This window comes from Callionymus lyra, chromosome 14 (assembly GCF_982586985.1).
Source record: "Callionymus lyra chromosome 14, fCalLyr1.hap1.1, whole genome shotgun sequence".
Lineage (NCBI taxonomy): Eukaryota > Metazoa > Chordata > Actinopteri > Syngnathiformes > Callionymidae > Callionymus > Callionymus lyra.
The window spans coordinates 13,127,268-13,152,200 of record NC_141831.1 but is presented as its reverse complement, the minus strand read 5'-3'; the positions used below and the strand labels follow the sequence as shown (position 1 = coordinate 13,152,200).

Below are 24,933 nucleotides of genomic sequence, written 5' to 3'. Positions count from 1 at the left end.
ACTCAAATAGTTTCGTATCTCCGAGGAGTACGATGCACGAGCGGCAAGGAAGGTCACCTATGCTGAAATTACATAATTCATGGTGCTACATTAGCACACAACCCCGGAGTACAAAGACATCGTGGGTCTTTGTAGAGACCTTCAGATGTTCAGTCAGCCTCCTTTGCCTGTCTCTAACTTTTTTACCTTCACTGTATTCACAAACACGAACACACTCACACACACCATGCTGGTTCCATTATTTTCATATCCGATGCACAGTTAAGCCCCACAGGGCATGATTGCTGCCTTCGTGGTGCATTGCATAAAAAAAAAGAGAAAGTAGTTGTGTTGGTCCAGGAACGTTTTCACGGCTGTAGCAACCTTAAGTCATGATCATTATAGCTTTTTTCCCCCCCCAGTTTTGGTCACGACACCCAACAGAGGAAGCGATCTATTGTCTAATCGCAGTTTTCTACCATAGCGTTGCATTGCAAGTGTTTCACAGGGTCAGAGGTCAAGGCTGCCGTCTGAATGAAGCAGGCGGAGACGGGGCTTCCCGCTGAAAGGCACCTGGCCTTGTGGCAAAGTTGTAGCTGGCATCTCATTAAACGAACGCTGCATTAAAAAACAAGTGGTTCAATAATGATGAATACATTTGCTTTTTGCAGGAAGAGAATGCTGTGAATCGATTGTTCTGCAGCTCTTGTTTTACTATTTCCAACAATAAACAGTTGCAAAGAGCTAGAAACTGAGATGTGATATAACCTTGATAAAACGTGTGGCTTTTTAATTTTCCTACAATTTGGTTTAAAAGCTCGGATCTTTGGTCACAACGCCAGAAAATTGCCCAGTATGGAAGCTTTGGGTGCATTTTGACTAGGGAAGCACCTAGAGTTTTCAGTTGAAAATTATATTTTCGTTTTTCTGCAAAAAACAATTTTAGCGCCAAAAACAAAAATGACATAAGCATATGGCGTGGCCAGTAAACGCCGGTCTGGATACAATTAACACGTCTTTGGATGTGGAAGGGTTTCAATGCAACAAAGACCCACAGACCGTGATTGGAAAAACGCAACACAATAGACCTTGTCTCGCTGCACCCATGCTGTCACAATAAAAGCGAGCTGTGGGTGTGTGGTTGTGCGACGTTTACTTAACTGAATCTGAACGTTTCTTTTTGTCGCATTTGAAAAGTTAACTGAAGAGATCAGCTCTTCTGATGCATTCGTAACAATGTGATGCAACGTTGTAAGTAGGTAAGTAAGTAATTATTTTTAAAGGGTCTTTCTCAGACCAGGGTCACAAAGCACTTTAACAATCAAAACAATACACAATAAAATATATATTAAAAAGGCAACGATAACATAGAGACAAATACAGGAGTCTCAGAGAATTTAAAAAAAGCCTGCACAAATAAAAAGGTCTTAAGATGTTTCTTCAGTAGATCCATCAAACACAGAGGGAGAGGAAGATCATTCCAAAAGCTTAGGAGCAACAGCCTGGAAGGATTTCTCTCCTCTGGTTCTGAACCGTGTGCAGAATCATCAGCAGATTCTGATCCACAGACCTCAGAGCCCGATCTTGGGTGTAAGGCTGGATCAGATCACTGATGTAAGGAGGAGTCTGACCATGAATAGATCTGAAAGTAAGAACCAGAATTTTTAAAATGAATCCTGAAAGAAACTGGCAGTCAGTGAAGAGTTTTAAGGATCGGGGAAATGTGAGTTCTTCTACTAGAGCTAGTCAGAATTCTCGCTGCATATTAGTGACTGTAGCGCTTATCTATCTTCTGAGCAAAGATTTCCAGAGTTACAAACCGGTTCAGTTAAAAGCTACACACTACAGTAAAAGCACAAAACCTTTTGACAAATGTAGTATTTAGAATTTTGTAATTGAGTAACTATTTGATCCAAAATATTAATCTGTGAAATTGAATGACCTTAATTTCAATAGGGTAACACAGTTGTAGCCAGGATTGTAATCATATAAGAAATTGCATTATTAGTGATTTTGCTGTCTCAGATTTTGGTCTTTGGTCCCTCTTATTTTCAGTTTTTCGTACGAAAATCTAGTTGAAAATCTTGCCACACAGTTCTAGAGTTAAGCATAATAAAGCATGTTAAAAAGCATCATGTAAATATTAATTTTATTTAAATAATAATCCATAGTCTGCATGTTAAGATCAATATGGCCGAAAGACACGTTAGATTGTCAACTGATTGGGTTGAACACTATGCGATAAAATGAAGTAACATTTATGCTAAACAATTGTAATATAAATTATTTACTGGAGATACTGAAGTAAAGTATTGATCACATATTTGAATCCCAATTTCAATCGAAAAAAAAAGCCAATTCATTCCAGATATGAACCACCCTACCCCAACTTTCCGTGGCACACAGGAAAAGGAACAACTTCGGGTAGCAAAAGATTGGTTAAAAAATTCCCAATCTGTTGCACATTATGTGGTTTTAAGAGGATGATTCAACAAACTTTCTTTGACCCATGTGCTTAAAAATACACACACGACTCTCTCTGCCATCAAGTGATGGCAACGATCGGAATATGGAAACCGATGCTGCACATTCAGCTTTTCCTCTTGGTGTTCAGTGAGGTTTGGACACTAAGACTTGCAATAATATTTCAAAATAACTTTTCAATTGGACACGGTAACTTGTGGGATTATATTTCCTTTTGCGGGCCACAAAAGTGGATCCGATGTTGTTGGAATTTCGGTTTTGTCAGACTTGCTGAGGCTTTTGTTAGTATTTATTTTGGTGTAATGTCATGAAGGCAACACGAGTTAACTCTTGCATATGCATGAAATCACACAGCGTGCTAAAAAAAAAGATTGATGAATTGACTTTGGCTTGAAACTTGTGCAAATGCTCGCCACATTCCTCTTATTTCAGTTTCCTCCATCAATCTTCAGACCAGACATTTTTGGAAGCCTTTACATGAATTTATCTTCCCTCCGTCTGTGTTTTGTCGCTTCACATTGTCACATTCAACGTTGTTGTTGTTGATCAGATTCAATATCATTTTATTGATCCCCTGTGAAAAAAATTCTGTTGGTAAACAGCATTACTAAAAAATTAATGAAAATGTTTTTAAGAAAATGCGACAGCGTGGGCTCACTCTGGGAAAACTACAGTTTCCTCCCACGGTCCAAAAACATACAGAGGTTGATTGAGTACTATATGTTTTATGTCGGTGTGATTGTGTGTGTCTCTGTGTGGCCCATCTGTCCAGGGTGTCCCACTGCCTGTCGCCCTAAGTAGCTGGGATAGGCTGCACCAGATAAGGGAATAAGGTCCTTAAGCGTATCATTTCAATTAAGGCTTTAAGATTGACTTGTATGGCTTCTAACTGCTGCTGCACACATACAAAAAATAATTTATAGTACCCAAAATTATTTGCCTGAGAATTTATATCAGGTTTTGGGACACCCTGGATATTTTGTCTTGCACCTAAAATCTCAGAAATATAAAGGACAATAAATTGGTTTATTGGTCTACTTTTAATTAAAGGCTTCAAAATTCACTTGTATGGCTTCTTACTGCTGCTGCACACACAAAAAAATGTTCCTGGTGCGAAATCATGTACAATTTTTCAGTACACCCTACATATTTTGTCCTGCACTTCTAATCCAAGACTTATATTAAGGACGATTAATCTTAAAATTGATCCTGCTTTTATTTAACCCTCGTGTTATCTCTGGGTCAAGGTGACCCGGTCGACCGAAAACCAATGTGTTTGACCCTGTGACAACACAAGGGATACCTCAAACACATCAGTTTTCGGGCCAATCGGGTCACCTGGACCCAGAGACCGCACAAGGGCAAAGGCTTCCACGTTCACTTGTATGGCTTCTCACTGCTGCTGCACACACAAAAAATGAATTCATACACACACATTCTCGTCATTATTATTAAAACCAATAAATCCTAGAAGGGGAAAGACGACCACTCAAATGGGGATAATTATCCACATGGTCTTGATATGGATCACACTAGGTGGACTTTAGAGTGAGCAGTCTTCCATTGAACTCTCCGAGCGAAGGCATATTTCCATGCAGCGGAGATGATTAGGGAGGACAAAGACGGAAGCGCCCGTGAGTACAAAGCACAGTGCAAGCCTTTGTATTTCCCTCAGAGGAGTTTCCGCCGGCTCTGATCTGTGCCACTCCTTCAATCACAAGTCGCTGCTCCGTCCATCATTGCACCCCTGAGAGAGACTACCTGTCACTCCGCGCTAACACAGGCTTCTGTGTGTTACCACAAACATACACGCTTGTAAAGGGAAACACTTAAATGGAATTGTCTTGTTGGAACTATATCCATAGTAGTCATCGTGAAGTTCTGAACCAAGATTCCAATGAAAAAAAGTGGATTAAAGAGATGTGTGTCTTACTGTGATTCGTTCGTCTCTGTCGTCCAAGTTCACCCCATCTTTCCTCCAGGAGATGGTGGGTTCAGGGTGACCCCTCGGCGGTTGGCACTCCAGGACTGCAGGCTCGCCCACGGCGACCATCACGTCGACGGGGTTCTGTCTGAAGTCATCGCGTAAAACTGGAAAGCAGGAAGAAAAAGTTTATAGAACGGAAACACGCTTTACTATTAAAAAAAAAAGGGCCAATCTGAAAATGTGTACGTGATAAGTAGCTGCAAGTGTGTAATCTAGTTGATGTCCATTCCTAAAGAAAAGTCCTTTTTGATCCCAGAATAGAAATAATAAGATGTTTTTTTCAAAACCTTCAAGTTTTTGAAGGATCTTCTTCAAAGGAATCTGGAATTTCCAAACTTCTGGCATGAGTTTTTCTTGAACTTGCTCGAACTTTTCTTCTGATGATGATGATGGTCTAGCAGTTCCCAAAATTTGTTTGCGAGTTTGTGATATTTTTTCCCATTTTTGCATATAAGGCGTACAAATACCCATTAAATATAGAAAAGTTTCTAAACATTCTGCTGTCCTCTTAAATCATTTAAAAAATAAACATTTTCTGGCAGTGCCTGTATATATGCCTTCAAATCTAAGACATATTAGGACGATTTATTAACATTGTAAATTTGTTTTAGTTGCTATACTCTTTAGAATAGTAACATTGGTTAATATTAATAATTATTTATCCAATTAGATTTGAATGTACGACACTATCAAACATGAACTAATGAAACAAGTGGTTTCTTAATTTACTAGAAAAATACAAGGTGAATCATAATTAAATCTGTTTGAAGCGACATATTGTCTGTGTGCTTCAAACATATGTTTTTCAATTAAAATACATCATTATTGTCATGTTTATTAATTCAATTTCATTCACTTATGCCAAAACTCCTGCCCAAAACCAAATGAAGAATCTATAATGAATATATGTATTTGGTCTCCCAGACAAGCTATATTCCTGCAAGTAATTACAAACAATATTTATCCATATAAAATAGATCTTTCTTGATCCGGCCCAACACCGACGGTGTCTGTCGATACAAACTAATACCAGTTAGTATTTTATAATCGCCTATAATGTCCCAATTTTTAAACATTTTCCAAAAAATAGGTCGTGTCGAATGGCAGAAGAGTGATTCTACTCGAGTCAATAAGTTGAATTATAGAGCCGAACTCCCAGGATCGGAGGCGAAAAGGCAGGAAACGGAAAGAAAAAAAAAAAACATAACTATTCCCAGATGGCAATTCAATCCTAGCCATGGATTTTCTTCATGACACAAGCCCCAATAGGTCCGAGACGCCTGATGAGTTGTATGGATATGGGAAAACAAATTGGGGTGACCCTCTAATTGGGAGTGTAGTGGCCCCTGCCTCCATTTGTGCTCCAAGCCGACGCTCCGGAGTGAACCTCTGGGCTTGAGAGAGTGGGGTTTGCCTACAGTTAAGAGCTGATGGGAAACAGCTGTCCGACCGCCTCCCCCTTCCTCCCCTTCCCCGACTCCCACCCCCCGATACCACCCGTGTCACATGATAAAATGCATTCCTCGTGGGACGCAAAAACACGGCTGAGATTACTCCAGACAGGAAGAAAGTGAGACCATCAACATCTGTGTGTACAGTGTGTGTAGATGTGCGTCGGTTTTTATGCTGATTGATTGAGTGATATTATCTTATATTATCCAAGAACAATCGGGTTTCACATCTGGTTTTACTATTGTACCAAGTGCTAATGTCTCCATAGGAACCTGTAAGTATTTCCTCAAATCTTTGTGGAAATGATTAACGCTTCAACATTGAGGTAAGTGTGGGGGATTTAAGAAAAGATAAATGTTTGGAAATAATTAATTTCTGTGTTAATACATGTTAAAAATAGGGATAGAGCGACCATTTTTTTTTACGAGTCTCCATGGGGTGACACTGATTCTTGAACATTTTTTATTCCCTAGCAACTTAAAAAGACACAAAAAGTCACAACTGTTTTTATGGTCATACAAACCTATTACATAACAACCATAAAACTGGAAAACAAAACAAGCTTTTAATGAAAATAAATACCAAAAGTGCACTAACGAAAACCGACAATGTAAACTTCATTTATCACTGAAATAACGGCTGTTATTCTTCTAGAATTTTGGAAATTCCAAGTGTTAGAAAGCCCGTGGGTTTATTGTTTGTTTAACCGATCATTGATGTGATTTCCAAGAGTGTTTCACGTTTAGTTTTGAAATACCCTACGCTCTTGAACGCACCATAGCAATCCCATCATCATTTTGCGAATGAGAAGCTGCAGAGAAAGTTAACGCACACCAAGTCTTCTTCATCCATATTCATTTTTCATTCATTGTAAATACAGTAACTACAAAAAGTCTACCTACTGTATGTATGTGTATGCATATAAATAGTATATTGTTACAACTAAAACAAAGTGTGTAAATGTGCCATTTGATTGGCCAATCAAAAACAATAAACAGTTAAAATACATACTTTAAAATGCCAAAACTGTTGAAAAAGCTACTTAAGACCCCCTATCTGGCCTGCTGAGTCATTTTCTGTAGCCCGCTGGATGGTTTGGTCAATATCAAAGTAGTTTAATGTTCATATTGTGACCTACAAACATGCCAGTGGATAAGATATGATGAGGAACATATATGACAAATGTTAACACAGATTTCAATTCTGTTATCAGGATCCTGATCCAGCCTCTCAACGTTGGCTCAGGTATCAACGAAATCGGCACTTCCGATCCAGGCCTATATAGATCTGTGTTCGCGCTGACGTAATGCGCTAGCGCCTCTCGAGCAACAGTAGCGACTCACAGAAGAGCATCTGCAGGGTTGATGTGTCCAGATGTTTGGAGGAAGGGGGAAGTTGCGCCCACAAGATCCAAAAACACAAACTTAGTTAAGCACCACAACAAAGAATATGAGAAATTCAAAGTAAGTAAGATGAAACGAAGCAGTTAATTTTGCCCGGTATTCTGCACAGACTGGAAGTCAAAAATCACAGAAAAAAAGGGCTTGAGTTTATTCAGATGGACAAGTGGCTCAAAATGAGGGATTTTGTCACCATGTTGAATATTAAAAAACATTGTACTGTATACAGTCAGGGTTGTTTCTACTTTGTATGTTGTTACACTTGGTTTTTTTGCAGTTTATATGGTAAAGTTTTCAATTTAAGTGTTTTTTCTTCAAGTTCTTAAAAGGCTGGTAAACATGTTAACACTTTATTTAAATAGATACCATAGATACCACCAACTTTTTTTATTAAAAGCAATACCAGTGTTATTTTACAGTTGGGGAAGAAAGTTAGCATTTTAACACTGGTATTGGTATAAGGACCATAGTAGTCAGATCTGTGCATGCCTGGGGGACGGATATACATCTGAAATTAAAGAGTGAAATGACAATATTGCAATCAGACTAATACTTTCTATTAAAGAAGGTTTGATGAACATAAATTTTCTTGTTCTAGAGAATCTGACTTGATCTATTTTGGCCGTGTTTGGGATTAAGTTTGACAACCCTGAGCAGAACAGATACATGATCTGCTCTTATTAGGCCCGGGTGCTGAGTGACAGACAGGGTCAACAGCTACGATTGATGTCGACACAAAATCTCGATGCAGGAAGTCTGGGTAAGAAAATTGCCAAGAAAACACTCCTCATTTCAGACTGCTTTGCCTAAGGACCTCGAATGAACCCAACGCCTTCTGTCTGCTACTGATTTTTATCTGCTGATGGATATAAAAAGACACATTACCTGGAAATGTTCAGGCTCAGAACAAGCTGAATCACTTGGATCTCAAGAGGACATCAATGAGAAGCAGCAGAAAGAAATGCCAACCATTACCGTTGTGGTGACATCTCTCTGACAAGAACTACAGATCTTAACAAAAGTGGAGCCACATGTCGAACGATTTGAAAATCACAAATTCAGAAGAAGAGAAAATATTTGTCTCTCTCAGGACATCATCAGACCAACCCTAACCAAAAATGGCCAACGTCTAAATCTGATACTTTTCCTGGGCCGGGATAATAGCAAGCGATTCAAAACTAAAATGTTTTTTTTTGCAGCCAGCAGTTGGAACGATGACTAAGACGACGTTCGAGGCTTGAAACGGGATCGGGGAAGGGTGAAGTGAGGGAGCTGCTGTATGTTGATACCTGACACTGCTTCCCTCTAAACTCGAGGTTGATTCGTGGAGCCGCGCATGGAAAGGATGAAAGCGAGTCTCGCTGACATCGAGGATCATGAAGCGGTGGATCAATGTGGGGAGGAACTGTGGGGAAGCGAAGAGACAACGATCCTAGATGGCTTCTTGAGACTGGAGCGCCAAAGCCACGAAAGTATAGCAGTGTTGATGTAGCAATATATACATGGAGGACATATTTTTCTGCTTAGTTTTTGGCGAATACCAATGGTTGCTTTTAGTCAGTGTTGTGCCTGGAAGGCTACATTGAACGATAGTTCATGAACTGAACGCAGTGTATTTTTCTTGACGAACATTACTGTTAACATGTTCATTGTAGTGTCTGTGAACATCACACTCTCTCAGTTCATCTTTCTTCAAGGTTGCCAGATTTAAACAAAGCCTAAAACACACTTTAAAAAGGTCTTAGTTAATAGTGGGTAAAAAAAAACTATCTGGCAACACCAGCTAGCATACATCATAAAAAAAAAAGCGGCAACAGGGAAGCTACAGTATTATGTAGCCAACAGACATAGAAACAATGATATGTCCAAACCTTACACTTATTTGCAGACTTTCATAAAGAAAATCTACACTTTAGGACGGTGAACGCATCATCTGCTACTGTGGACTGAATAGACTGGCCCAATGTAAACCTTGGTTCCTTAGCTTTTTTATAAATGGATGACCGGACTGTGACCAATTCATTTATTTTTATTTTATATGCCCACTTGAATATACAAATTGTTTTTATATTTCCATTTATTTCAAATATTATATTATATGCTGTATTCCTCAACACCATATAAAATCAGACAAAAGAAACAGATAAAATAATTTTGATGTTCGGTTATATATGGGCTGTGGCAATATTTATTTTAAATAGCTCGTAGCAACACATAGAAGAAAAAATAAATCTATGAACTTTATGTTAGGAGTGGTGAATGTTTTTAATTTTGAAATTACGAACTGAACTGTTTTAAAACTGAACTTAACACTTATTAATATACATCAGCAGTGCATGATAGCAAGTTTCTCCTTCCAAGTAGTATAAGAAAACACCTCAAAAAACTGGTGGTATTTTGTGTATGTTTCTCACACATAGTCACACAAATATTTAATATTTTGTTCAAATGGATCTGACTTCAATTGGAAGGAAGATCTACCGATATCCACCAATCAAGCTAGGGCTGGTTGGAAATTGTTATCATGATACAACATTAATCCATTGGAATATATTTGAAACAATTCTAAAACATTAAGAAACATTACTTGGTCATTTTCTTAACATTTCTATTTTCAGAAATTCACTGCTCTGTTGCCACAAAACACCAAATTTACCTCCTAAAGCCCAGGCTGGGTTCCCTGCTCGGCTGTAACTCTGCCCCCATTGTCTTTTCCCTCCATCTGATCCCCCCTAGATGAGAATCTCTTGGCCCACTTCAAAGCGTCAGCCCCCGGCCTCACAACCCGTGGATCTGACAGCCTCCGACTTGTTGTTAGTCCTCTGGTGTCTGAGCGCGATCTTGAAAGGCCAACTGCATGAGAGCTCCAATAATCCTCCCTATAACTGTCCAACAGAACCAAAAAAATAAAAAAGTAACACAGTGTTTCGCCCTGAGAAGAGTGGGCAGGATGCTGCAGACACGGTGCCCACATCAGACTATCCATGTTGAAGTGAGACCCACCACATGGCACCAGACACTCTTCCTACAATTCTGACACATCTTAATGTAACAGTTCAGCAGCACAAGATATATAAATCTGGCAAATAACTGTTTGTTTTGGGCCAACAATTACCGTGTATTCAAGTCAAGGAAATCAATGCAATGGAATTTCTCAAAGGAAAATAAAAGGCAGATAATGTGGGAATGCAGAGAGAAAGTCTATTTTCATCACTTGAAAAAAGCTTGGATTAAGTAGATGTTTTTGAGGAGGCTGGTTTTAAATATATAATTTAAAAAAAATAGAAGCTGTGAGAGAGGAAAAAAGATCAAATTATTTTGGCGTGCATCTGATGTGATGTGTGATCGATGACAATCTTTATTTATCCATGTTAATTTCAGGGAAATTTCATCTATACTGTATGTATTTAACAAAAAACTTGCATTGTATTATTATGTTCCAGAATTCCAGCAATGTGATGAGAGCGAGGCAGAAGATCCCCCTTAAAAATCAACAAACATTACATTTCAATTGAATTTTCTCCTAATTTTAAAGACCCATAATCCACCTGAATTTACTATCTTGTCTTCTCTTTCTTTTCTTTTGCAATATTTGGTTTTCAAATGGAACTTTTACACCTTGTATTTTAGCTGGTCAACTACATAATTTAAGCTTAATTCAGTAAAAGAAAACAAAAACCAAAATGCACATTCTCTTAACGTCCTATGATGATGTGATATACTTTGTATAGCCTAAAAATGGAACTCATAGCTTTAGCATAGACACTAGCATAAACACTATTATTCATTCCGTTCAGCCAAAGTTCTTATGTATGAACTTACAATCCTCCCTGAAATTCCAGTTCAACTCGCGTTCTATGTATTAATCACATACCTCTGGGAAACAGGAACACTTAAACTAATATATCATTGGATGATGTCACAAAAATGTAGTCATTTAAAGTGTGTGTGTGGAGTTAAAGAGCGAGAAGCTGGAATTATGGTTTTCTTCTGCAAGCACTCAGAACTAAGACCGCACTTATTCCTGGTATTAAGAAAAAATAAGTACTGGCATGTACTGCAGGCTCCTGAAGACTTAATGTCTCCCCATTTTGGAGAGAACTCGCCGGTTTGAACCGGCCCGTCTCTGACGAACCCATCCCGCCGCGCTTTATAAATATAATAAATACCCGAAGCTAGGTCGAAAATCGCAGCAATCATCTGAGCTGGGCAGATATGAAATCCTTGAATTTTTCTTTTTTTTCCGCCTCACAATTTCTTCTTGACCTCTACCTTCGCTCGTTCCCCTGCTGCTTGCTCCTACCCTTGCTTGCTCCTCCAGAAATCTGGGGAGGCAGAGAGCTGCAGGAGAAGCAGCTGCTCCTCAACTAAATTCAATATGTGCGGCTCATGTTTAGATGGGCAGACGAAGACATACATATAGATGACACAAAGGGTGAGTCCATTGGACTCTACAGTCATTGCGAGTCGAGGCAATAATGTATAATGAATGGCAAACCGGCGGGAAATCCAATAACAAAAGAGGGGCTAACACTTACAAATTAGGCTATATATATTATCTTTGTCTCATAACAATGTGGCACATGAGATTCGTCGAACACACAAGAACACAAAGCACGTAGCTCATAAAGGAAACAAAGATTCCGAGACCCGTCCTCCCAGAGCTCCCTTATTTGAATTCCATCTTCCACAAAAACATTATTACTCAGAAGAGGTCCTGAGGCAGTTTTTTTTTTTAAACAACTAGAATCATAAATCTGTCTCGAGTTCGCGGAGCCAATTAATTTAACACAGTGGTTCACTTACAGGGATAAACCTTTGTGTTACATTATTGAGAAATGGCAAACCTCTGCCTTAATCTCTTTGAGATTTAAGGAATATCCTCAGACTTCCTTTTTTTTTCAACCCTCTCCTCTCTTACATTCCTTCGTATTGACAGATACGCTGTCTATACAGAGACAGGGAGGACAGAAAGACATCCCAGATATCTAGTTTATCCAACTGTCAACCTGTCAAATAATCCACAGCGACGGGAGGACATGAAAAACGTTGAATCCCAACAGCGGAACAAGAGATACGGTCTTGAAACGTCAGCGTGACGACTTTGGACGACTACGCCGTTGTCGAGACCGTCTTTAATGTGCGTCCATTATTCTGGGGATGTTCTGACATGGTAATCCGGTTGATGTATGTTCCGAAAACTATCACTTGTCAGAGTAAGACATTAACAACCAGCTAAAAGGATTATATTTCCTCACATTTAATCTCATTCTATTTCCTTAAAAGAAGAAAAAAAGAGATGGGGGGAAAAAAAAAGAAAAACGGCATGAGTGAAGGCGAGAGAAGATCCAGGGAGACAGAAATGAAGATTACTCCAAGAAAGAGTGAAGTGGCATAGGTGGTGGGTGAGATAGATGAAGTAGTCTAAAAGGGTTTAGGATCACTGTCAACCACACACACAAAAAAATGCATTTCTCGGCCTTAAGATTACGTTTTAAAAAAAGCTTCCTGGCTGAAAAGCATTCACAGAAAAATGAGGTTGAGAGAGCAACTGTGATATCTTTCCACCGGTTCCCTCTGTTATTATGCTTCATATCATCAGCAACTTGGCCTCTTCGTCTTCTTGGCAAACCCACTAATACACCATAATTCCAGCTGAAGCATGATATACAACCATGTGATGAGCAATGGACTTAGTTTTCGACACCGCACCACAGTAAAATACCCCGACTCTTAACTGTGTTATATGAAGTTGATACTTTCATTGACAAGAAATATAACCTAATGCATGTGTGCTTAATGTGTTCCTGATAGTTCGTAAAGTACCACAGCGAGGGTCCACAAACTTGTAACACACTGGGTGAAAATGACTTCATGGCTCTTTTGGAAACAGTTTATTGATTGAAACAAAATAGAGAAAAAGGCTCCAGCGATGACATTTACATCCTCAGGGATCTGATGATTTGTGTCACCTCGGAATTCAAACATTTAAAACCTGACTCAAGATAACTCCAGGATCGAAATAAAAAACAAACATTTTATAAATATATAAATAGTAGGTCTGTGCGGTCAAAAGAAAAGGGGGGAAAGGTTGGCAGAAGACCCCCATATATATTGAAATACATCCAACTTTTACATTTAAACAATAATTAAAAGCTCTTTTTCGCCAAAACTTCACCCTCTTCTGACCTCATTCTCTTAACTTAGAAGTTTTCCATTTTCAGACATATACTTTGGAAATGTATACGTTTTCAATTTTGTTTAATTAGTTTCTATTTTTTCCCTCATCATTTTCAGACCCTTACTTAAGCAAACCTACGCATCTGACCCACAAGGGCAACGCCGGCAACTCATAAATAGACCTGTATGTAGCACAAATAGATTGATCAGTTAGTACATCTACAACATTCACTTAAGTTAGTTAAGTTAGTTTTTAGTTTTTTTAGGTAGTTTTTCAGAGTCCTCATCATAGAATAAAAATGTAAACAATTGCTAAACAAAACCATGTGTGTTACAATAACCCCGTCAGTTAAAGTGGACCCCCAGCCACTAGTTTTCTCTACACATTGTCTCGGTTTGTTTCCAAAATAAAGCGCGGACTTGAGCGCAGAGGTGACATCATTATTGCATTAGAGATTCAGGAATACTTGTACACGCTCCACAGGAGTCATGGGATTGAACTCATTAGGAATGTTTTGTTTTTGCTAAAAGACAGACGTTTGTCATAATCGAGGCACCTCTAGGCATCACAGGGACGAGGGGAGAAAGAAAACAATGCCAGCCGGGTGACACTAATAAGCGACAGAGTGGTGGATCCGGATAGGTGTGTGACAGGGCGTTGACAGGAACCAGTTGAAATGCCAGGCGGTGATGAGGCAATACCTGTGGGTTGGTGAGCTCTCGGCCCAGATGACCTACATACAGAGATCACTTGCAGACATCAGTCCCGGGAGATCTGACCCCCAGCAGGGTTAGGGCTCGCAGCCCGACATTCTGACTTAATGAAAATCTTATTTTTATTAGCTGCGGGGTGGCTTCTAGAAATGATCCACCACGGTCGAAGTCTTGATTGAAAAGTATATTGCCATGATGCCGAAAGTAGTATAAATAATCAGTAACGGTTTCTCTACAATCCTTTGTGGTAAATAAAAAAAATGGAAATATTACCTTTTACAATGTCACTCGCCAGTGCTACAGTTAAGAATAAACACTAATTAACTGCTAAAAAATAACATTTATATATTTATTTTACAATGTACTGGGACTGTTTTGTTATAGTGTGTAGCTTACAATATTGCATTAAGTCCATCCAACTGCTACAGCTACCGGTGTAGGGCAGTAGTTTTAGTAGACACTACATCAGAAATGACCATGTTTTCTTTATTTTACTATTAGCATTGATTCATTTAATACAACAACATTTTTACCCAGTCGGAATTAGTCCGTACATTATACCTATTGGCTGAAGCATAGTCCACATTCAATGTTAACATGGCCCTTTAGATGGTGTCGTATTCAAAGCGCATATCTATACACGTCTCTATCCATCTAGGTATGATTCTCTACATACTAGTGATGGTCTGATGAAGCTTCATGAAGCAGTATCATTATTTGTGGAGTCCACTAGATGGCAGAATCTGCACTATTTTCCACATCACATCATTTTTAAACTGATGGCACCTCCTACTGGCCTCTAAACAACATGACACCGTTTCATGAAGCTTCATCAGCCCATCTCGAGTACATACCTACTTACCCATCTATCCATCTACATATCTATCCACGCAACTATCTATCTATACATCTATCTACGCATCTATCTATCCATCTATCCATCAACGCATCAATCAATCTACGTATCAACCCATATACTCATCTATCTATTTTTGCAACTATCTATGTGTCCATCTACCTACCTATATACCTACCTAACCATTTGCCTACGTATCCATCTAACTATTTAAATAGCTATATATCCATCCATCCATATATTGCCGGGATTGAAATGACCATGTTCACATGGAACGTGGACTAAGTGTCATCGTCAGACCAGAAAGTGACAGCATCACTCACATTTAGTCACAGGAATAATGTTTGAATAAATTATTTAACGACAGCTAATACTATAAGACACCTGGAGACTGGTATTTAGATCTTCAAAGGCTGGCTATCTTTTGTCATTCGTCACACATCTTATAAAAACAGACTTTAATTAAAGGAAGTCTCCTCCTCTTTGAAGGATGTTCCAGAGGTTTTTTTCCGGATGCAGAAAATGTAAACATTTACTTTCTGATAAGTATTTGAATGGATGGTCGATCAGGATGTACAATGCAACTGTCATCAAAATAAAAACGCTGTAGATTAAACCAAATTTGTTTGTTAAATGTAAAAAAAAAAAGCTGTTGCATCAGAAGCGTGACCCTTCCTCTCCAGGACAACACACACCCAGACATAGAGCACCCCTTTAACCTTCTCATTAGTGTAATCCCGCATGAGAAGAGTCAATTGTCATGAATAAATCTGCGAAGGAGCCTGTGAGTGAATGACTTTCACTTTGAGATACCCGCATTTCCATTTCAAAGAGAGAGCGGCCAAACGTTGGCAGTATTTGACTGACTAATTGGCGACATTAAGGAGTTGATAAACTGCAGACGTGCGCCTTGAACACCAGTGTGTCGTAGTATGGTCCATATACTGTATTTGTTTCTTCTATTGTGAAGAAAACTGTGACACATTTTTTCAACATTAGGCACAATAATTTGCCTGAAGGAGGAAGGAAGGCAGACACTGAAGCTCATCGTAAACCTTTGTTTGAGTGTGTGTCCTTAGCAACTCTCGAAAAATAGTTAGAATATTCTAGCTTCTAGCGAGATCCCAGATGCCTTTTGATGTCCTTTTTTTTTTGGATTTAAAAAAAAAGAAAATAATAAAACATCCTTCTTTTCCTGGATAGAAAGCTTAATGGATAAACACAAAAATAACCAATTATGAACACCTGGAACGTGGTTAGTGAAAGCCTAAAAAAAGATATTAATTAGCGCAACCCTGAAAAGATGCTTCGAGGAAGATGTGCGTTCAGGTCACAAAGAAAAACCGAAGCAGATGAGGACGAGCTGTTGCCGGTGGGGAGGGCGATGTATTTTAACAAAGAGAAATTTGGAGCAAAGAGATACATGAAGAAACAGAGACACAAAGAAGAAAAAAAAAACGAGTGCAGTGAATATAGCATCCAAGAATGTTCTTATTTTCTTTGTGTGAAGGTGAACCAACTAACGGCACACACAAACGAATGGTGTTCACAAGCTGCACACTCACAGTTACAGCAATGTTTCGCATCATAATGTACCCTCAGGTGCCCTTTCCTTCCTCCTGTCATCAATCAAGAGACATCCTAGGGCCCTGGAGACAGCCTACACATTGGCAGGTATGTAACGGTCCTCAGAAAAGAAGGGAAGGGGGAGGTTTGAGAGGCATGAGGGGTCTGACACCAGACATAATCATGTGCAGTTTTCACAAAAATATTTGTGACTGAAGCATTATGTTCCATGGCTGCATTACACTGACTGACAGACGTACATTGTGCTGTGTGAAAGCGCACCACAAGACAACAATGCGTTTTATTCTACCAGACGAAAATGACATTATTGCCGAGGAGAAAGATGCTGACGAAGCAGGAGCAGATATCGGAGTGACGCGACTCCGAGGCTACATTTGACACCATGTTGCACAGGATATGGAAAACGACACCTCCTCAGTTGCAATTCTATAATAAATCCATTTGTATGCTTCTGTCTAATCTGTTTAAAATACTGTAAAATGTATAAGATGGAAAAGATGTTTAGAGGCATAGAAAAAAAAAAGGTGGCAGAGTTTGAAGTGGTGGAGATGAAGGTACCAGGGTTGTCATTGGGAGTGACAAGAAAGGACAAGATCAAAAAAAGGATATCAGCGGGAAAGCTCATGCAAGGGAAGAATTTTTGAGGTAAAAAAAGTAACTGAGACAACCGATGACTGAGTGCAGTAAACAAGGGGATAGGGTTGTGACTAGGAAGGACGCAAAAGATTGGGTGAGGTCCAGGCAGCTTGCAAATTAGGTATCACACATACATACTTTAAATAAAAGGATTAATTCAGATTAAATAAAGAAAAACATCAGGAATACACCAATAACTGCCCATAGACCACACACCTCTGCCATGGATCTCATTGGACATGACTATAGAGCTAGCTAGGGTTGTCACAAGTACTGTTATTTCACTACCAATTCAGCAACAACATGCCTGAAATACAAAGACATCAGCTTGGTCTTGGTACCGTCAGTACCAAATACAATAAATCTTGTTTGAACCGCTAGTGACAGTATAGGCATGTGAGCATCGAAGACGAACCTCTGCCGTCTTCAAAACAATGACTTCTGCTATTTCAGGTTAATACAAGACACCTTGCCTTATTGATAAACCAGCCAAGTTGGAGTCATATTTTGGAAATACTGGTGTATTTATGAAAACTCAAAACCTGTGTCTCTGAAGTTTGCCAATTGAAGGAGGAGACTTCTCGCCAGAGACTTGAAAGACATCCTGACTTGTTTGAAGCATTCAAGGTGATACATTTTGAGTTTGATACAACTCATGTTACGTTAACTTAAAAATTAACATGCGTATTGTTATTTGAGGGAGACAAACACTTCAGTACAGCAACACTCATTACAGAGGTGCGCGTTTAATACCTGCTCTCTCATTAAATTATTACATATATCGCGATATATCGTATCGTCGTATATATTGCATCGGGATACTTATAGTATCAACAGATTCATGCCAGTACACAGCCCTACTATGTACTGTAACATTATGAGTGTTGCTGAGCTCATCCATATGTAATGAAACTTTTAACTAATAACACTGACTTAATTAGATTAGATAGACTTCATCAATCCCTCTGGAGATCTCCTTCGAGAAAATAGGATTTGCAGTACACAGCAGACGATAGTTTCATAAGAACAAGAACAAGAAATTGAGACTGCAGGCAAGAGTCACTGCAATATTTGAAAGACAAGGCAAGGACATATATATATATATATATATATATATATATATATATATATATATATATATATATATATATATATATATATATATATATTATTGAAGGCTGCCAAGCATCACTGCTTGAACATATTAATAGTTGTTGTTTATTTGCACATTTATAAGAAAAAAAATTCTCCATTACTACTCTTTATTTGTAAAATGATTGATAGTTGGTTTTGTTTTTAATAGAGCTGTGTGCTTAAAAGTACATGATTTTATTTTATTTTAAATAATGGTATGGAGAGGTATGAAAGTAAAAATAAAAAAATTATGCAGCTACCAGTCGATGCTAGCCAAGATACTGACCAAAGCTAACACTTATTCCTGCGAGTTTGTATGTTTGCAATGGCAGAAATGGTAAGTCATTACTGTTTGTTTTTTTAATGATTTTTAGGCAGCAGCGAAGAAACGCTGTGTAAACAATGCTATAGATCACTTTGAACGACAACATACATCAATTGTGATGCATCAATAAGCATGTCATCAATAAGCATGTCTTGCCATAGACAAGCAACTATGTTAGCCCACCTATAGATGCTGTTTAAGGAAAAGGTCTCCCTTTCAAGGCAGCAATAAGGCACTTATTAAATTTAGTGTCTTTTAAAGAAGGTAAATCCACAAGCATGTGGCCTTAGAGGAGAAACATCAGGCAAAGCAAAAAAAGCCTTGTAACGGCTGAAGTATAAGGACCAGCATGTTTGGTTTGGAAAAGAGCTGCTCTGGGGAGGAATGAATGGGAAAGGGAAATGAATGAGGGGTGAAAGATGAAACTTTAATGATCCCTCCGGGGAAATCGGGTTGTTGCAGCCACACCGGGGGAGAGTAGAGATAAGAACACACACAAAAGTTGTTGTGGATAATAGAAGCAATTAAAATGAGATAAACATCGTGATCATTGCCAAGTTTTTTTTGAAAATGTCTAACTGTAGGATGGTACGAATTGGTTTTTGAATGAAACGTTGGAATTGGGAAATTGTGGCTGGAGAAAAGATTTTAGAATAGAGCAGATAGTAAGTTCAGATGGTGGGGGAAATAGGAGGATTACGCTGAGGCAGCCCCTTAAATTGTTAGGAAACAAGAGGTCTCGGCCACAAGAGACATTTCCTCTCGTTTCCTTGTGGATCGTAACTTCATCAAATCTTTCCCCATGTTCCTCTATATCTCCAAGTTCCTCTTCACACCAGCGACAGCTGCCTTCGCTTCGGAGTATCTGCATGTTGCTGGGACGACTAACTAAAACGCTCTCTTGAGACTTCCAAAAATACAACAACATGCTTCTCTCTGATCAGCACACTCCTTCACCTCTGCCTCGTTTTCATTCCGCCCACTGCACGCTCACTTCATACTCCACCTCTCTTGCTTTTTTTTTTGGTACTCTCCCCAATTATCTCAGAGGAACGTGAGAGACCCTACCATCCCCCCACACTACCTCAGCAGCTCTGCAACGGAGAGACCCTGATGAATAATTTCACGTTTCTCTAGCCCTATTTTTTTTTTTTTCCACCCATTCTCCAATTGATTACTGTACAGAAAGCTCGGCTAAAAGTGCAGCCCACTGGGTAATTTGTCTTTCTGAAGAGCCGAGTCAATGGACAGGTGCGGGGGAGGGGAAGACGATATGCACAGAAATGGTGAAGAACATGGTTGTAAAAAAAACTAGAAGGTCTTTTCTTTGATAGGTCATTCTGTTTGATGTCGGGGTTATACATATACAGAGTGGACACTTTCTACGCGACGTGCATGTACGATGCGCTCGGAAAATTGAAGGTGGATTTCGGAAGGGCGGGCATCACGAAATGACTGGCGATTCCAAGGAATGCCTTCCTCCTTCAAACTATATTTGTTATTCCTTTTTTTTATTCCCTGGAATAAACAAACCCCACGCAGCTGGTAACGTTCCTTATGCATGTATTCTTTGAATCCGATGATTCCAGGTGTTTTTAATCTGCCCCCGAAAATGCCGTTCTGACTGGCAACCCCGTGATAACAGGGGGTGGAGGGGTATAATCTCAACGGATCACTATGTTTACTGACACAAGACCTTATCATTAGAGAGAAGTATTCCATAAACTCACCGATTCCTCTGCTTAATAAGGTGACTCAGAGAGATGGCAAAATGTGGGGGGAAAATAGTCATCTAAATCACAAGGTCAAAACATGCATTGGTATGACTCCTTCGTACACTGCATTAGATATTCTTATAGTTCCGCCGCGTGGTGTTGTCTCTCCCCGTGTAACGTTCTCCGAATCAACCCCCCATCACGTACTGTACGCCCTCATCACTTCTCAGCTCCCTCTTGGTTTTCAAACTCTGCTTCCTCTCATCTTCTTTGTCTCCGTTAAGCGATCACGTCATCTCTCAAGACTCCTCCGATCTTAAAAATCTGTTGAAATGTCTTGCAGAAATTTCCAACTTTTCCCCCCACACACAACACTGCCCCCCCCCCCCCTCCCTGTTCCTGACGTACATTTCCTTACACCACCCAGCCCCCATAAACCCTTCTAATGGATCCCATGTCAGCAGAATACCAGGGTAAACCACACTGCAGCACTGTGGCTTTTTTTTTTTTTTGTCTCTCTGTCTAAACGTCTCTGTTCTGATTCAAAGAAGTAGCATAAGGTTCGAAAATCTCACACCGGGAATAGAAACAGACGACCAGCTTCTGTGACCAAATGTGTAAAGATTTAATTCATATATTCCAAATTCCAGTCACAGAAAACCTGCCAGCAAGAAAAGGTCGGATTTTAAACTATTAAGCAGCATGATATACAGGGTATATACATATATATATATATATATATACAATATGTTCCTATTTTCTGTGATGGTGTACATACATGACTCACGCAAAAGCGCTCCGTAAAGAAAAGAGTGCCAACTGAACCTGGGCCACCCGCCCAGAGGGCCTTTGAGTCCATGTGACTGCCAAACAGCCACAGAAACGGGTCGTTCATTCCCTTCATGGCTGAGGTAGAGAAGACGGAACGAAAAAAAAAAAAAGCGAACAGCCAGAACCCAGACAAGAGCCCTTTTCCTGCGTTTTGTGAGAAAAATGAACTGGGGTGGTGGGACCGGAGACCCTTCAGTTTTCATTACCCTCTGTAATGAGACTGTTCTAACAGTGCAGCGAGCCAGAGACACTTATTTTGTTTGTGGTTAGGAGCTGTTTAAGGTCACATTTCTAAGAGATAAGCGTTGGTACTAGAGGCCAACGAGTGCTTTTTTTTAAAATTTCATAAGGTTGTTTTTTTAATATATAGTGTTGCCCTTTTGCGAGGACTGATAAAGAATTTCCATTTATAAGGTAAATGTACGACAACAAACATAAGTACGGACTTGAGCAATGCACACGTTATTCTCCATCCCAGCCAAGCTTTGTCGGTGAAGACTACAGATTTGTTTCGGTCTGTTGTGGGAAGGATATGGAACAAAGAACCAATAAATCTTTACCCTGTTAACAAAATGTCAATATAGCAACATGTGATCCTTCCAAAGCAGTGCAAACTAATCGAGCATAAAGTACCACAAATAAAGAGAGCCCCGAACACATTGGCACAGAGCAATGACTTAAGCACAAACAAGTGCACATACAAATAGTAATACAAACACAATGAACGTGTTCATCTTTGCTGTAGGAAAGTTGATTTCAGGGGCAGGAGATAGCACACGTTTAGCAGTAAAGATTTGATAATGTCATGAAATTGGTAGAAGGGACACAGACTTTGAATGCAAAAAGCAGTTTGTGACAGGACATTTAGTAGACTCAGTCGAAGGCTAGGTTCAAACTGAATTTACAAGTGATCTGAATCCCATTTCTTCGCTCGTATTTGACCCATTTGACAGATTTGATTTGCTTTTGACAGCGTGAACAGTACAAGTTGCAAAGAATTTGACATTATTGAATCAGAATTAGGTCACATTTAAATTTGGTACTGAATCAGATTCCCCCCCAAAAAATGAGCCTTTTTTTTTGCATTGCACTGTTTTGTAAATGATTGACGAAAAAAGTTGATAGAAAAGAAAATGTGTGCCACAGGCAGGTGAGAGGAGGAACGAGGTTCTTGATCAGACATTGAAAATCCTTTTCCATTTTCGGAGGACTAAAATAACTGCCTAATAAAAGTCTGGATTATACTTTTGTGGATCCAATCGTGTACTTTGAGAGAAGTCTTACTTCCATCCACCATTGAGCACTTCATCGACCCTTCGTTTCTTTTTCAACTATGACCACTCGTTATTAGGGGGTTTCATTAGGTTTACTTATTAAACCATTTGAATTTGGTTATATGTTGTTTATTGCATCTCTTTAGGATCCTTGTTACTAAGGGTGTAAGAAAATGTCACTATAATGATGCATCGCGATATTTTTTATATCCGATACTGTATCGATATTCATTAGTACTATATCGAAATTTAGATAACGTAACGAGAAAAATGGTGAAATGGCAGCAATGACTGAAAAAGAAAGGATACATTAGGCTCCAGCAGCTTTTAAAGCAGATGTTTGGACGTCTTCGGCTTTAAGTTTCAAGTTAAAATGCATGTTGGTCCAGGTTGTTAAAGTAAATGCACTTGTTAATAAGTTTACATTTTTTCCAATATTTTGAGAAGCACTTTCCCATTTGATTGAAGAAGGTATTTGCTCCTTTCTTTGTTTTAAAATCTAGAAAAAGTGTTGTTTCCTTAAAAGTAACAATATATCGTTTTTCGTACAATATCGCAATATTTTCCAGTATATCGTATCAACACCAATGTATCGTGATACGCATCCTATCGCCAGATTCTTGCCAATACACAGCCCTACTTGTTACGGATACGTTCGCTTTTGCTCCGGATAGAGTCCATTATTAAAACATAAGTTTTCCTTTTCTCTGTTCCTTCTCAGTGATATCATCCGCCCATATAGCCTCTCCTCTTTGCCAATCCTCAAACATTTCTTTTGACTATCACAAACTCATTCGAAGCCACTTCCTTCCCTTCCACTCGGGCAGATGTCGGGAGCTACATCTGTTGCACCATCTGACGGAACACAGACAGAACTCTAGCTTGAAGTCAGACAGCGGTGTCGATGGTTGAGCTGCTGGATTTAATTAGCGAAACGCCCATATGGATTAACAAACAGACAGGCAACTGTGAGACACAATGTCACATTCCTTCCTGTTCGGCTCTTAAAGTCGTTCCTTGTGCGGCGCACTCATGAATGCACACGACGGAGGGAGAAAAAAGAAGGGAGGAGGGGGGGTGATGAGCAACTCTATAATCAACCGATTCCTTCCCTGTAAATTTAATTGATTTTAGCAGCAGCGCAAAGAAAACGTTAAGGTTGGTTTCCCACACCATGTGCACAGACAGCTGCTCTGATAGGCGGGAGGTACACAAGAGCATATTGAGGCTTTTGCTAAATAGATTATTTTTAAAAAATCAGGGAGGGTGATGAACAACATCCTATCAGCCTGGCACCAGAGATATGCAGATGGCTGGAAGGACACTTGCACAACCCTTGGTGAATATTAAATCTGGGCTGGAAGACAAACAACATTCTAAAAAACAAAAATGCAACTGGCTTTGCAGACTTGATTAAGAATAATGGGTTTTGGGGGGAAAATTTGGGGAAGGGTGAGTGTCCTCAAGATACCAGACACCTTTAACATTTTCCTTTTTCTATGGGGAAAAGTTTGCAATGCTACTGTTAAACTGTACTGTGATTTTATTGACTCAAATCCTAACTTCAACACTAATAGACTCAGGGACACATCTTCAGAGGGATCAATAAAGCCTATCTATCCATCTATCCATCCATTTCCTCTCTGTCCATTTAAAATCTCAGGTGGTACTTGACGTGGGAGATGTAACACTAGTTCCAACCCCACAACAGAAACATGGCCCGAAGACCAGATGGGTACTAATCTTAGATAAGTGATCTGGAGTGAAATCGTGTTGTCCTCAATATAACAGGAAAAGAGGAAAAAACTCAAATAAAATGCATCTTTACTAGATTTCCAATTTGAAAAACCATGAGCGTTTAGGAATGCAGCAAAAGCCGGCGCAATTATCTTTTTTTCCTCAGATTGGTTTCCAGGATAACAAACTAACCGCAACAATCTCACACAAGTTAACTAAAAGAAATCAGATGGACAAAATGTTGTGTTGTTGGTTAGAGAGCTCTTCTTGGGCTTGAAATGACAGAGAGGAACTGTTCCGTGTCTGGAATCTTTTTGGCATTTTATCATCCACAAAGGCCAAAAAGGCTCCCTTATTATAAGTGCTGCAATAGCGGGCATTGGTCATTTTCTTCATCTCATCACAAGGAAGGTTTTAAACTAAGCTCTGTAGCTCAAATATTAATCAAGTTACAGCCTTTTACAAGTTGCGAGTCCTCCAACGTTTTTGGCCGGCTTTTATCCTTTAGCAGCCATTGTGTCATTTTTCGGAATCTGAGGCAATTTTCTGAAAAATGATGCTAGCACCATACAAGAATGTTAAAGGAACAATACATTTTTTAAAGGTCAACTAATGCTGTTGATTTAAGTGTCTCTTAACTAG

General features: G+C 39.3%; 1 protein-coding gene across 2 annotated transcripts in view; it reads right to left on the bottom strand.

Moving 5' to 3' along the window:
- The window catches only part of LOC148066057 (roundabout homolog 1-like), a 102,531-nt gene that overhangs the window by 23,681 nt on the left and 53,917 nt on the right, over positions 1-24,933 (bottom strand). For both annotated transcript variants that reach the window (XM_087807889.1, XM_087807890.1), the window contains exon 4: positions 4,397-4,554. In XM_087807889.1, the coding sequence (XP_087664015.1) occupies positions 4,397-4,554 (158 nt within the window). The remainder of the gene's footprint in view (positions 1-4,396; positions 4,555-24,933) is intronic.